This window comes from Hyla sarda, chromosome 6, assembly GCF_029499605.1.
Source record: "Hyla sarda isolate aHylSar1 chromosome 6, aHylSar1.hap1, whole genome shotgun sequence".
NCBI lineage: Eukaryota > Metazoa > Chordata > Amphibia > Anura > Hylidae > Hyla > Hyla sarda.
In genome coordinates, this window is record NC_079194.1 from 68726780 (window position 1) to 68741931 (window position 15152).

Sequence of the window (15152 nt, forward strand, 5' to 3'; positions counted from 1 at the left end):
TGTACGGGGCCCCGACAGCCCGCAGTGTTGACCTCCGCACGAAGCGGCGGCTGGCACACCCCCTGAATACAACTCTGCCTCCGGCAATCTCCGACTCTGCCATAGAGTTGTATTGAGGGGGCGTGTCAGCCGTTGCTACATGCGGCGGTCGACACCCGCTATCTGGCCAGCGAGGCGGGGCCCCAGCGGTCGGACCCCCCCCCCCCGCAATCTGAAACTTATCCCCCTATCCTTAGGATAGGGGATAAGTTTTTCACCACTGGACTACCCCTTTAAGGGTACAGTAATTGGAATAGTAGCGATCACTTTTGAAAGATCATTTTTAGGTCAAATTTACTGAATACTGTGTATTTATTTTACAGAAGAGCTGCCTTACCTCAAGTGCCCCCTACATACTGTTCTGAAGCTTACGCCTATAGCTTACGGTAAGACGCTCACTTTTTTTTTTTTTTTCCATGACTTAGTGGGATTAATAGTTATCAACAGCTTTATGGAAGGACTATGGGTTGTGAAGATCATCAGCAACTTTTCTTGATCCTGTGAGTGGAAGACAACGACCATTAATGGTCTATTCACACGTACAGTATTCTGCGCAGATTTGATGCGCAAATTTGATGCGCAGGATTTTCTGCTGCAGATTTGATGCGCAGGATTTTCTGCTGCAGATTTCAATGTAAACTGACTGAACACAGCTTGAAATCCTGCGCATTAAATCTGCCCAGAATACTATACGTGTGAATAGACCCTAAGGGTCTACAATATTCTGCACATCAAATATGTGCAGGATGTGAAACTTCAGATTTGAAATCTGCAGCTTCAAATCCTGTGCATGAAATATGCGCAAGATACTGTATGTGTCAATACTCCCTTAATCTAGAAAAGTAAATGGATTTTTTTTTTCTGATCCAAGTTCTGAATGGGTAATAAAGGCATTGTCTAGTTTTGCGTTTTCCAACCAGTGTGCCTCCAGCTGTTGCAAAACTACAACTCCCAGCATGCCTGGACAGCCGTTGGCTGTCCAGGCATGCTGGGAGTTGTAGTTTTGCAACAGCTGGAGGCACCCTGGTTGGAAAGTACTGCCAACCAGACCTAAGGCTTCCTGCTCCTGTTCCGATGAGTATCTTCTGGATTTTTGGACGCTGCAGAGGTGATCTGGTCCTTCAGATTGTCAAATATATCAGCCCTTCATAAGAGGAAAATTGGCAAGAAAAAAAAAAAAAAAAACTTTTTTTTAATTTTTATATATAGTATGGTATAATATAACACAGAGTTGAGGTCTCCAACCTGTGACACCCCCAGCTGTTGCGAAACTACAGATCCCAGCATGCCCCGACAGCGATGGGAGTTGTCGTTTCCCAAGAGCTGGAGATCACTAATGTAGAGTATATTATAGAGTTATGTTGTGTCGTGACCCATTGCTTAATCTTATTAGACCAATGAACAGTTTTTTGCCTTTGTACAACTAAATTGCTGGTCTCTCTTAGGTTGTAAAGTGGAAACAGTCAATCTGAATGTGGATGCAGTGAACACGCACAGGGATAAACCAGAGGTAAGACACTTGGGGTCAATGATTATCTGTACATTCACATCCCACTCCTTAAATATATACAGTAATAATGCAGAGAGGGGATACATTCACACTCTGCTTTATCATGTTTATATTCTTTAAAGGGGTACTCCGGTGAAAAGCTTTTTTCTTTTCAATCAACTGGTGGCAGAAAGTTAAACATATTTGTAAATTGCTTCTATTAAAAAATCTTAATCCTTCCTGTACTTATTAGCTGCTGAATACTACAGAGGAAATTATTTTCTTTTTGGAATGCTCTCAGATGACATCACGAGCACAGTTCTCTCTGCTGACGTTATTATAATAATAGCGCTTTATTTATTGTTGTCCTTAGTGGGATTTGAACCCAAGTCGTCAGCACTGCAAGGCAGCAGTGCTAACCACTGAGCCACCATGCTGCCCTTAGCATACATCTGCTATGCACGGTTGCTAAAATGGACAGAGACATCAGCAGAGAGCACTGTGCTCGTGATGTCATCAGTGTTCCAAAAAGAAAGGAATTTCCTCTGTAGCATTCAGCTGCTAATAAGTACTGGAATGATTACGATTTTTTAATAGAAGTAATTTACAAATATCTTTAACTTTCGGCCACCAGTTGATTTAAAAGAAAAAGGTTTTCACCGGAGTACCCCTTTAAGGTTAAGGTCATATATAGCTCATATGCAGCGTATTTAATTGAGAAATCTGTTGTGTGGCGGGAAATATGCTGCCCATTTTGCTATAAGCAGACACACACGGCTTTCCCCTCCGCAGCACTGTGTGTGCAGTAAGGTTTGGAGGCTGTGACCTGCGGGGCCTGCCTCCAAACCTTACTGCACACACAGGGCTGTGGTGGGTAAGCCTTATATGTCTGCACATAGCAAAATGCACAGTGTAATTCCATCTGCGCAGTGGATTTTCCGCAGTGTAAAATATGCTGCCTATGCGCTAGATTTGACCCTATCATAAAGGCATATTCCAGCTTGTAAAAAAAATTTTCTGATAAGTGTCTGATCCCGGGGTACCAACCGCTTGGACCCCCTGCGATCTTCGAAAACTGTGCTAGACTCTTCCTGCTGAGCTCTCCGTGGTACTTTCAGAGACAGGTTGGTCTCGACAACCTGCTCAGCCATTCACCAACTGAGGAGGAACATGGCTGCAGCCAGTGATTGGGCTGTCACTACCGAGACCATCTCAGAAGGTGGGGGCCGGAGCATTCAGAGGGGAAAATCTGCCCCCATTCTGAAGATCACAACGGGTCCAAGTGGACAGATAACTGTGTTCCGACACTTTTCCCCCAAAAGTGTTTACAAGATGGAATACCCCTTTAAGTGGTGCTAAATAACATTCATTGTATAGATTAGTGGCATCCAACCTGTGGTTCTGCAGCTGTTGCAAAGCTACAACTCCCATGGCAGTCACTGCGATGCTGGAGAGTCACAGGTTGGGGAACACTGGTATAGATTATAAGAATTTAATGTTTTACAACCTGTTGCTTGATGTTCTGCTTCTTAGAACGTAGATATTTCCCGGCCTTCTGAGGCAGCCCTGATAACTGTTCCTGACCACCGAGGACCCAGTGATGGTGCTTGTATTCATTTTTATTATTGATGCCCAATGTAATCTCCCACTGCCTGAACTGATCATAATCCTTGGTTAATTTCATCTGTTTTAATTTTAAGAGGTTCTCCAGGATTAGAAAAACATAGCTGCTTTCTGCCATAAACAGCGCCACACCTCTCCTCAGGTTGTGTGTGGTATTAAAACTCTGCTCCATTCACTTCAATGAGCTGCAATACCACACAAACTGACAAAAGTGGTGCTGTTTCCAAAGTAAAGAAGGTGAGGGACATATATTATTGTTTGCTTTGGTATGCGAGTTCTGTAGTCGTTCTTTTCTTTCTTTCTTTCTTTATTTTTTTGTTTTGCTTATGTGTGACATATTTATCATATTATCACAAGGGGTTGATAAATTTTGCCTCACATAAGCAAAAACCCATAAAGTTTAAAGGGGACCTTTCATCAAAAAAAACTTTTGATATATTATAGATTAATGTATGCAGAATAACTTTCCAATAGCATGTTATTAAAAAATATGCTTCTATTTAATTTTCCACTTTGAAAAAGTGACCACTAGGGGTCTCCCTCCCAGTCCTTTTTATAGATTTCAGACTCATGCAGGAGTCCTAAATCTCAGACTGCAGCCGGGACACAGACAAGCGCAACATTGCTCCCTGGCAGTGAGCAGTGGTGAGTTTGTGTGTGTTCCGGATACAGTCTGAGATTTAGGAGTCTGAAATCTATAAAAAAGGACTGGTAGGGAGACCCCTAGTGGTGACTTTTTCAAAGTGGAAAATTAAATAGAAAGAAGCATATTTTTTTTATAACATGCAATTGGGAAGTTATTCTGCATACATTAATCTATAATATATCAAAAGTTTTTTTGATGAAAGGTACCCTTTAACACAACTCATCCCATGTGAGTCGCAGGGCAATATACATTTAACACTAAACCCTTTAGAGAACGAGCCCCCCTAAGGGGGAAAAACCCTGCAACTAGGGTCACACTAAAATATTTCTTTATTGGTATACATTAAAATCACTGAGAGAACGAAAACGCATAGTTATAGTTATAAATATCAGTGATCTCAGTGTTATTAGCTGGCTAGTATCTTTGCTGTTTTCTACAACTTATTTATATTGATAGGTATATTGTCTGTTTGGAGTGAATTTATCACAATTGGAGGTCTCTCACACCATCCTTTGCCCATGAGGCAATTATAATCCCTCATTCCATCACCTCTTGGGCAATATGAACACTCAGTGCCTCCTATATATCTATCTACTTGATAAGCCGCTAGAGAGAGAGATCACGGCTTAAAATCAATCGCTTGCCTCCCCAACGTTTTGCCAGAGCACTGGCTTTGTCCAGGGTTAGTTAGGCCAACTAGAGGTTAGCCTTGCTAACCCTTGACAAAGCCAGTGCCAGGGGACAAGCCAGGGAAGCGTCACCAGCTAGCACATCTCCAGCATTGCACAACTACAACTCCCAGCATGCCCTTACTGTAAGGGCATGCTAAGATTTGTAGTCATGCGGTGTGAGCGGGTGACAAGGAAGCCAGGGAGGTGGGCGGCTTGTGCTCCGCTCCCTGGCTTCCCAGTGGGTAAAATAAAGTTATGGCAATGTAACTCAATATTTCCCGCTGGCAGCTGTGATTGGCCAGGTGGTCCGGGCCAATCACGGTCTGCCCGGGAAATATGAAATTACAGTGCTGTAATTTCATATTCCTGACGGCTGACTGCTCCCCGGCCACCTGCCCTCAAGCTGTCGGAACTATAACTCCCAGCATGTCCTCACTGTAAGGGCATGCTGGGAGTTGTAGTCCTGCAATAGCTAGCGGGTGGTTGGCCGAGTAGCGGCGCTGCGCAAAAAGTCGCACAAAAGTCGCAGTTGCAACTTCTAAAAGTTTGCTGTCAGTCAAGTCTGTAAGCCAGGTCTGACCTGTCTTTCACTTGCCACTTTTTTTTTCCCTACATGTGACTTCTCGCACTTGATAAATTCCTGACCACTGCAAAGTTTGCTTACCTAAAAAAGTCGCTAAAAAATTTGCTTAGGCGCACTTGCAACTTTTTGTGCGACTTTTATAAGCAAAAAAAACCTTTTAAATTCTTTGATAAATCTCCTTTGTATGTTTTTCTAATCCTGGATAATCCCATTTAAACCATTCCATGGAAATCAATAATTTGTGGATTGTATGACTATGAGGGTTTATGCTCAATCTTGTGAAGCGTCTAAAGTTTTATCGAATCTCTGAATCCAATCTGGAGCTGATCAAGTTGCTGCATATATGTGACGTATCACTACACTAAACTCTGTAGAATCTGCCTGCTGTGCTGGGTATGTGTGATTGTGTACTATAGAGGGGCTCTATAATGGGGAGTGTATTGGGGGGCATCCGTACATATACACAGGTAGACCGCTGTTCCCAACAGTAGCTGCTGGATTTTTATCAAAAAAAATGCTGACTTTATTTAAAGCGGGTTATCCAGGATTGTAAAAACATGGCAGGACAGTTCCATTAAATGGAACCAAGGTGTAATACCACACAGCTGTCAATAGGGATTAATGCAGTTCCCTTTGACCTCAATGGTCTCTATGTGGTGATCACCCTCAGTGCTGATAGATTTTATTTATTTTTTTTCTTGTTAAAGGGGTAGTCCAAAGAATTGAACTTTTTAGACTCTTATCCCGTATCTAGTGGTCAGATTCCCCATGATCTCCTGTATAGGGCCATCCTACTTATCTGTCTTCGGAACAGAGCGGCCCCCACCTTCCTGGACAAAGTGACTAGTGACAGCTTACTCGTATCCAGGAAGATGGGGGCCGGAGCACACAGAGGACCGGAAGGTAGGACGGAATAGCTCTTTAGGGTAGGGTCACACGCAAAGGATCAGCAGCATATTTTATGCTGCTGATCCGCTGATGACCCATCCAATTGTGCCTCCAATTGTTTTCTCCCGTGTTCTGCTCACAGCAGCAATCTGCCGCTACAAGCATCCACATAGGGACGTGCAAGTCACCGTGCGCATGCGCCTCTATGCCTGAGTACACTGCATGTGTGCGCGGGGACTTGCACATCCCTGTGTGGCTGCTTGTAGAGGCGGATTGCAGCTGCGAGAAAAACACAGGGTGGAAAACAGCTGGAGACACACTATAGGGTCGGGTCATCAGTGGATCCTCAGTGTAAAATATGCTTATGATCCGCTACGTGTGACCCTACTTTTAGGGTATGTTCACACCGTGCATATTTTCTGCTGCAGGTTTGCTATAGCAGATTTTTCTACCCATTGAAGTCAATAGGCAGCAAAATCAGCAGCAGATCTGCAGCAAAAATATGCACATGTGAACACACCCTTAGGTTATGTTTACACATACAGCATATTTTTACAGCATATTTTGTGCAGCTGATTTTGCTACCCATTTAACTTCAATGGGTAGCAAAATCAGCTGCACAAAATATGCAGCAGACCCTGTATGTGTGAATGTACCTTCAAGGTGAAGACTTTAGCATCCAAGAAGGAGATGTTCTCTGTTGGGCCTATAGTCAGGAATGCAGCTTTTGGAATAACCATAGCAGTAGACTATCCATGAAATGTGAAGGTCTCAGTAATGTAATCTCCAGTACTGGAAATGACTGCTGGCAGTATGGGACTGGTTAAAGGGGTACTCTGGTGAAAAACAATTATTTTTAAATCAACTGGTGCCAGAATGTTAAACAGAGGTGTAAATTACTTCTTTATAAAAAAAATCTTAACTCTTCCAGTACTTATCAGCTGCTTTTTCTTTTAATTTTTTTTACATTTATTTTCAGTCTGACCACAGTGCTACTACTGACACCACTGTCTGCATCAGGAACTGTCCAGAGTAGGAACAAATCCCCATAGCAAACCTCTCTTGCTCTGGACAGTTCCTGACATAGACAGAGGTGTCAGCAGGGAGCACTGTGGTCAGACAGAAAAGAGCAACTCAACTTCCTCTGTAGTGTACAGCAGCTGATAAGTACTGGAAGGATTAATATTTTTAATAAAAGTAATTTATATATCTGTTTTAACTTTGTGTTGATGAAAAAAAATTTGTTTTCCACTGGAGTACCCCCTTTGAAAGAAAAAATGCCTGTTGATTCCTGGAATATCCCTTTAAAGACAGCGCCCTCCTTGTCTCCACTTTGGGTGTGGTATTACAACTTGGCTCCATTCACTTCAATGGAACTGAGCTGCAGAACCGCAACCAACCTGGAGACAAACAGCAAGAAGTCTGAAACAAAAAAAAAAAACTGTTTTTTAATTTCTGGAATGCATTTACGAATCCTACGCATCAAATCTGTGCAGGATCCTGTATGTGTGAACGCACCCTTAAGGTTTTCCAGGTAGTACCCAGGACGACAGTTAGCAGTGGGCATTGCATTGGCCGGAGACTGGCACTGTGTTAACCTAAGAACGAAAAGCCTGTACATCTATACATCCCAATATATAGTAGTAGAGGAGTGAATGGAGATGTGAGGAAAAACTGTTCCAAATCTTTCGGCAGAATAGGGTATCGCTTCGAAGAAATTACATATTAAAACTGGAATAACTTAGTCTTATTTCTTTCTGCTTTCAGAACGTTGATGTACATCGCTCCAGTGAAGAAGCTTTGCAGACCGTACCGAATCACCTTTAGCCATGGTTGTGACCCCCCCCCCCCCCCAAAACCTCTTGTTTCATATTGCAATGTGTTACCCCCCAACCCCCCCTGGCAGCTGACGGGGTTAGGACATTTAGCAGCTCTATCATAACGGTCTCTATTTTATCAATAGAACTTTAGACTCCGTCTTTAGTGTCGGGTGGTATACTTGGTTTTTAACGTCTCATGAAATACTGTGATTTATAGATTCCGTTTTAACACTCCTCTTTTTTTATATTGGGATCATACCGATGTTGTTTTTATCTGTTTATTGGCCATTTCAATGCATTCTTTTCCTCTGATCTTCAGGTGTAATCTAAGAGCAAGCAGCGTAGGACTCATTACTGTTGTGTAGCCGGTGGATGGCTGAGGCTGTGCCGCCATTCTTCCTCCAGGGGCTTTCAGTGTGCATAGTAAGCTATAGTCTGTGCAACTGCAGTACAGTGATCCCTCAACTTACAATGGCCTCAACATACAATAGTTTCAACTTACAATGATCTTTTCCGGACTATTGTAACTTGAAACCAGACTCAACATACAATGTACAGACAGTCCAGATCTGTCAAGTATGTCAATGGCTGGAAGAACTGACCAATCAGAATGGGCCTTCACTGGTAAAACACCTGTATTACTGAAGTGTATGCACTGATTGGCTGTCTGGAAGCGCCCCCTACAGTACAGTACAGGAGGCACTACATGTTCTGTACTACTCTTTACCTGTACCAGGGAAATCTGCTCCAGGTGAGGACGGCTCCATGTTACTTTTTTAGGACACTGTGTACTGTACAGGACCCTGAAGAAGCTCCTGTCCTCCACACAGACAGTGATTACCGCTCCAGCAGATCTTTCTTACTTTTATATGTAAGAATTTGCTTTATCTGTATTAGTTATTTGCTTATTTTTCTTTAATCCTCACTTTTTCCTATGTTTGGATGACATTTTCAGAACCAATTACCAGGTTTCCATAGAGTTATGGTCTCAACATACAATGGTTTCAACATACAATGGTCGTCCTGGGACCAATTAATATTGTAACTTGAGGGACCACTGTGTGTGTGTATATGTATGTGTGTGTATATCTATAATATTACACTATACTGTGCTGTGCAGAGAATCATGTAGTGTGTACACTAGTGTATCTCCAACCAGGGTGCCTCCAGCTGTTGCAAAACTACAAAACGGCATGTAGAGTATGTTGGTTGGGCAAAGGGAGAGCTACCTAATAAACATGCATGAGCGACCATTTTGGTTAGGATATACTGTGATCCCTGCGTAAGTCATTGTTTTCTCAACCAGGGTGCTTCTAGCTGTTGCAAAACTACAACTCCCAGCATGCCCGGACAGCCAAACGCTGTCCGGGCATGCTGGGAGTTGTAGTTTTGCAACAGCTTGAAGCACCCTGGTTAGGAAACACTGGTGTACATGAAAATAGCAGTGTGTTGTTAGTTTATACCCTCTGCACATAAATCAAGGCATTAAAGAGAATTTGGGAGTAGTGAGGGGCAGTCAGGAAGAGTTGGATGGTACGGGTCTAGGGAAGGGCAACCCATTTGTTTTTTTTTTGTTTTTTGTTTTTTTTTTTCATCCACCGGGCACATTTTCAGCTTGAAGAAAACTAAATTGTAAGGCTGCTTTCACACTATGAAAAGTACCCCTTATATAACACCATTAGAAAATCCCTAACGTACGTTAGAAAAATCCCATAGACTATAATGGGATTTTCTAATGGCCGCTTTAACCCGTTCTCGCCTGTTATTCATAACGGACGTTATTTTATGAATGGAGATGGTGCATGCACTATTTCTCCCGTTACTATCTCCCGTCATAAAATAATGTCCGTTATGAATAACGGGCGATAACTGGTTAAAACGGCTATTAGAAAATCCTGTTGTAGTCTATGGGATTTTTCTAATGGCCGTTTAACCCCACGATTTTATAACAGGCGTTATAGAACGGGTACTTTTTCATAGTGTGAAAGCAGCCTAACCTGCTATTTGCATTATCCAGCAGGTAAAATTCCGTTTGGAAATTCCATTGCAGCAGACTCCCAGTGTTTTTGATGGGATTCTGCTGCACCACGCACAAAGTGGAATTTCAGTGCCAGAAACGTGGTGCAGAAGTTCAAATTCTGGCCGCCGCAGTAATATTCGACATGTCCATAGGGCATTAGTGCTCTGGATTTTGTACATGTCCGGATAAAGTAGTTCTGTAGTGAAAAATAACTTCTCCCCTATCCTTTGGATAGGGGATAAGATATAGATCGTGGGGAGGTCAGAGCACTGAGACCACCACTATACACTACGCCATCTCCCCGTGATCTCATGAATGGGGAACCGGCAGTTTGCTGGAAGGGGGCATGCTGAGCCCCGCACGGAGCGCCGGCCGACTTGCCCCCTCCATGCATCCCATAGAGATACATAGAGGGGTTGTCGGACGTGACTTCCTGTGGGGGTCGGAACTGCCGATCACGGCAGACTGTTGGGGCCCATTCAGGAGATCACGGGGTGTCCCAGCGCTTGGACCAGACTCACCACCTCTCATCCCCACCCCACCCCCGCTAGCTATAACTTGTCCCCTATCCTTGTCAAAGACCAGCATGCATATATTCTGTATGGGAAGATGGGAAAACGCCACCGCCTGACACATCTGGTGGTGGCTTATCTTCTCGAGACCGAAAAGATCATTCATACTGAAATCTAAGACGCCTCATCCTTCTCCTACTGTATCCAAAAACTTGCCTTCGGAAGGCTACCGTACATGTTAGTTAGTTAGTTAACAAATGAATCTAAGCCAGTCCAATTGAAATTGATGGGTCATGAAGTTTCATCACTGTCTAAACTATATTGGGGGGGGGCAGATGAGGTAGGGTATGTGGCATGTTGGATTTCAACTGGTCTACACCTTTGTTTTCCATGTTCCAAGCTACCACCAACACTGTCTGGCTTCTGCACAGGAGGTAGGCCACTGCCAAACATTCATGTGTGAGGTGAACGTGAGAGAGAGAGAGAGAGTGAGCGAGTTTTCGGCACAATTACCTTTTGTCCAACCGCTATTGAAGGTGTATGGGCTCCTAATAAAACACGACTGCAGAACTATTCACATATAAACTCCGTCCACACATTGAGCACTGATACAGCAGGTTCACACGATTGTTCATCTGTAACTTTTTATATTTTTATGATTGAAATGGCTTAACACTTCAGCTGCTGGGTGATGAGGGTATTGGGGATAGTGAGCAATGTGCAATACGTATAGTACTGTTCTTTAAGACGATTTACCACAATCTTTGCATAAAGGGGTGAAAAACGTTTTTTTTGTTTTTATGTAGCTTTTATTTTTAATTGGCACAATGTTGATCCTAAAGACAGCGCGTTATATCCTTAGCCCCCAGATACAGTATAGAAGATTTTACTATAAAGTATTGAGTTGTATATAGATATTCGAGAACTTATGGAAGATCTACACTCAAGACCATGTGGTGTGTTTTGTAAATGTGAAAAAAAAATATTTAAAAGGTTATATTACAGCTATAATGCAAATGTTGTGAAATAAAAATATATTGTACTGTGTTCACAGCTCCTATGAGTTGTCTTCATGGTAACTAGAGATGAGCGAATTTACAGTAAATTCGATTCGGCACGAACTTCTCGGCTCGGCAGTTGATGACTTATCCTGCATAAATGAGTTCAGCTATCCGGTGCTCCCGTGGGCTGGAAAAGGTGGATACAGTCCTAGGAGACTCTCTTTCCTAGGACTGTATCCACCTTTTCCAGCCCACCGGAGCACCTGAAGGCTGAACTAATTTATGCAGGATAAGTCATCAACTGCCGAGCCGAGAAGTTTGTGACGAATTGAATTTACTATAAATTCGCTAATCTCTAATGGTAACAGACTACAAACACGTTGGGTGGAAGGAAGTTTAATAAGGGTTTATTAGAGAAGAATCAGACTACACAGGGTTTGTCTGTAGTCTGTTTCCATGGAGACGAGTCTGCACAGGTGCTGTAGATGGGAAATTATAGAGTTTTAACTTTTAATACAATCTCTCCATAACCACACGTCCTATTTCAGTGCTCCGGTTACTCTTTATGCACCCAGCCCCATAGTTTGTCTGTGTTGGTTGTTTAGGATTCTCATTTGGGCCTCATTACATGTAAACAGAATTTTGCCTTCCCAATTCTAGCACAGGCAAGAGTAGACCTGGTCCAAATGTGAATGCTTGTCATAGGCACAAAACATAGGACTGTCTGAGCATTGTGACAGGATGTGTTATCATGGGGGCGAATGCACAGAAAGCCTGTATCTTCTACTGCTTATAACCCTCAATGGGAACATGATGTTTAAAGATTTTTAAGTACTGAATGTTTAATTCTTCACATGTGTCTGTCTGGGTCGCTTAGAGAAGTCTTTCCATGTATAGCAACGACCTTTTATAGATATGGATTGGTCTAAGGCAGCGGTCTTCAAACTGTGGCCCTCCAGATGTTGCAAAACTACAACTCCCAGCATGCCCGGACAGCCAACGGCTGTCCGGGCATGCTGGGAATTGTAGTTTTGCAACATCTGGAGGGCCACAGTTTGAAGACCACTGGTCTAAGGCAGCGTTCCCCAACCTGCGGCTCCTCAGCTATTGCAAAACTACCCCTCCCTTCATACCACGACAGCCTTTGGTTATCGGGCATGATGGGAGTTGTAGTTTTACAACAGCTGAAGAGCCGCAAGTTCAGGGATACCAATCTAAGGGGATGTCCTAGAATAGAAAAACAGCAACACATCCATGCACAAGTTGTGTGTGTGAACTGCAATACCAGATACAACCCACATACTGGGGTAGCGCTATTTCTGAAAGAAAGCAGACAAGTGTTTCTATCCTTGGATATTTCATTTCATTAAAACCTCACTGACTTTCCACGTGTTGAGATTTGAGTTACAACGCCTAAAAAGCTTTTGAAAATGTTTTTTTTTTTTTTTTTGTTTTGTTGTATTTTTTTATTTTTTTTAATCTCCAGCTATATTTTTAAGGAAAAAAATGTATGGGCTGGAACGCAGCTCTAGACTCACTCAGGGACGTCTCCGATTCAGCAACTGATTTGTCGAATTACATTTTACTGTTGCTCAGCAGTGACCAGAGGCCAATCAGCTGCCGGCGTGTAGAGTACGAGGGTTGGGCATGGGCACAACTACCTAATGCATGAGCGACCATTTTGGTTAGGATATACTGTGAGCAAGTGTTTCCCAACCAGGGTGCCTCCAGCTGTTGCAAAACTACAAATCCCAGCATGCCCGGCCAGCCAAAGGCTGTCTGGGCATGCTGGCAGCTGTAGTTTTGCAGCAGCTGAGGGCACCCTGGTTGGCAAACACTGGTGTAAATTTTATGAAGAATTATAATCTCTCATTAGAATTCTGGTGACAAATGCCCTTGCGGACGTAAAATGCGGAGTAGCAGAGGCTATTTTGTCATTCTAACCAGTATTTATTTTGTGCCACCTAAAATATAGTTTTGGCCCTCAAAATGATGTGCGAGATGGGAAAATATAATAATAATAATATACTGTATAGAACAGTGGTCTTCAACCTGCAGACCTCCAGATTTTGCAAAACTACAACTCCCAGCATGCCCGGACAGCCAACGGCTGTCCGGGCATGCTGGGAGTTGTAGTTGTGCAACATCTGGAGGTCTGCAGGTTGAAGACCACTGGTATAAAACAATCAAATAGCACGGAACAGGCCGATAGATTAAGTTGTGTACAGTAAGGCAGGTGTTAAATCACTTAAGCCATGGGGGTTAATTTATCAAGGCCTGTGTAGAAGAGCGGTGTGGTTGCCCTTAGCAACCAATCAGATGGCTTCTTCTGAATATTGAAAGAAGCGATCTGATTGGTTGCTATGTGCAACCAGTTGCGATAAATCTCCCCCATGGTCTCTAGTCGTTGCAAAACTACAACTCTCCCAATCTGGGCATTCTGGGAGTTGTAGTACCACAACTGCTCAAGAGCCATAGGTTCAGTGCTAAAAAGGATCCTCTGAACACAACAGATCTCTGGGATTGTAGCGCCGGTTCCTGCATCACTTGCTTTGTATAAATGTAATGATAATGCTGCTTAGAACTTTAATGAAACTGTTAAATACAATAAAATCTTCTACTGTGACCGCTCAGTGTTTTATTTTGGAAGAGGGGGGGTGAACGGCATCACAATTGGGACAATAGTGTATTTTTTGTGTTTATAGGTTAGAGGCTGAGTAAAATGTGGCACAAAAAGGACCTGGTTCTTCTCACGTTTCACAAGGGTGCAGGTATTTAACCCTTTAAGGACTCAGGGTTTGCAATTTTCCACCTACCGACCCAAATGAGTTGTTTTTTTTGTGCCACCAATTGTACTTTGTAATGACATCAATCATTTTATGAAAAAAATCTATGGCGAAACCAAAAAAATTGTAACATGCCATTTTTATAGTTCAGACATTTATGCACAGAGATACCACATGTTCAGGTTTCTTTTTCTTTACATTTTTTTTTTTCGTAGTGGAAAAAGGGTGTGATTCAAACTTTTATTAGGGAAGGGGGTTGATTCACATTTATTTATTTTTTTTCCCCCCACAATTAAGTCCCGAGAAGCGGCTAGTACATGCAATGCTTAGATTGCATACACTGTTCAATGCTATGCAGGGGTCAAGTGAGGGCACTCACCCAAGATTTCCACTCAATGGCTGGTCCTGCAGGACTCCTGCTAATGGGAATGGTGTTCCCGCTGTGGAAAAAGTGCAGGAACTCCGTTCCCAAGTGTGCCTGCAGAATTTGAGCCCTGATGCTATGCCATAGCATAGATCAGTGTTATCGGTACTCCATTGCTCCAGCCTGCCATTGCTGACGACAAGGGAGGTAAAGGCCCTCCTGCTGTGATGATCGGGACATTGCAATTTCCCATGATGAGCTACCGCCAGTGTATTTTTGGCATTTTAGATGCCACGTTTAACTTTGATTGTAGCATCTATAGGGTTAAGACCGGCCATCTGCCCCATTGCCAATGTCTGTTAGCAGCCAGGCCTGAACGGATATGAAGCGAGCTCAGCTCCTGCACTCTCATAATAGACCTGCTGATCGTTAAGGGGTTAAAGAGGACCTGTCATCACTTTCATGCTGCCTGAACCATTAGTAATCAGGGTGGCCCCTGGTGGCTTCTTCCTGTCCCTCTGGCCTTGACTGACAGAGCTTTACCTTTATGCAAACAGAGAGAAAAAAAATCTGTCAATCAAGGCTGGTGGGGCGGGCAGAAGAAGCCAAGTCTATGAAGCACACTCACCAGCTGAGCACACGTCATACCCAGAGAGTATCAGCAGATAAAACTCAACGGTAATGCCCGACATCGGCCAAAGCCAAATGCA

The 15152-nt window shown here is 43.2% G+C and overlaps 1 protein-coding gene and 1 long non-coding RNA gene across 6 annotated transcripts in view; both read left to right on the top strand.

Annotated features, from left to right (window-relative positions):
• Positions 1-11338, top strand: part of PFKFB4 (6-phosphofructo-2-kinase/fructose-2,6-biphosphatase 4) — a 95025-nt gene extending 83687 nt beyond the window's left edge. For 4 of the 5 annotated variants that reach the window (XM_056524059.1, XM_056524060.1, XM_056524057.1 and 1 more), the window contains exons 12-15: positions 363-425; positions 1485-1549; positions 3062-3131; positions 7707-11338. In XM_056524059.1, the coding sequence (XP_056380034.1) occupies positions 363-425; positions 1485-1549; positions 3062-3131; positions 7707-7714 (206 nt within the window). In that variant the 3' untranslated portion in view covers positions 7715-11338. The remainder of the gene's footprint in view (positions 1-362; positions 426-1484; positions 1550-3061; positions 3132-7706) is intronic. The other variant, XM_056524058.1, reaches the window with a different exon arrangement.
• Positions 11339-12306: 968 nt separating this feature from the next.
• On the top strand, positions 12307-13918 carry LOC130277542 (uncharacterized). The gene is made up of 2 exons (XR_008845466.1): positions 12307-13335; positions 13446-13918. It is a non-coding gene; the product is annotated as an uncharacterized LOC130277542 (long non-coding RNA).
• The last annotated feature ends 1234 nt before the right edge of the window (positions 13919-15152 follow it).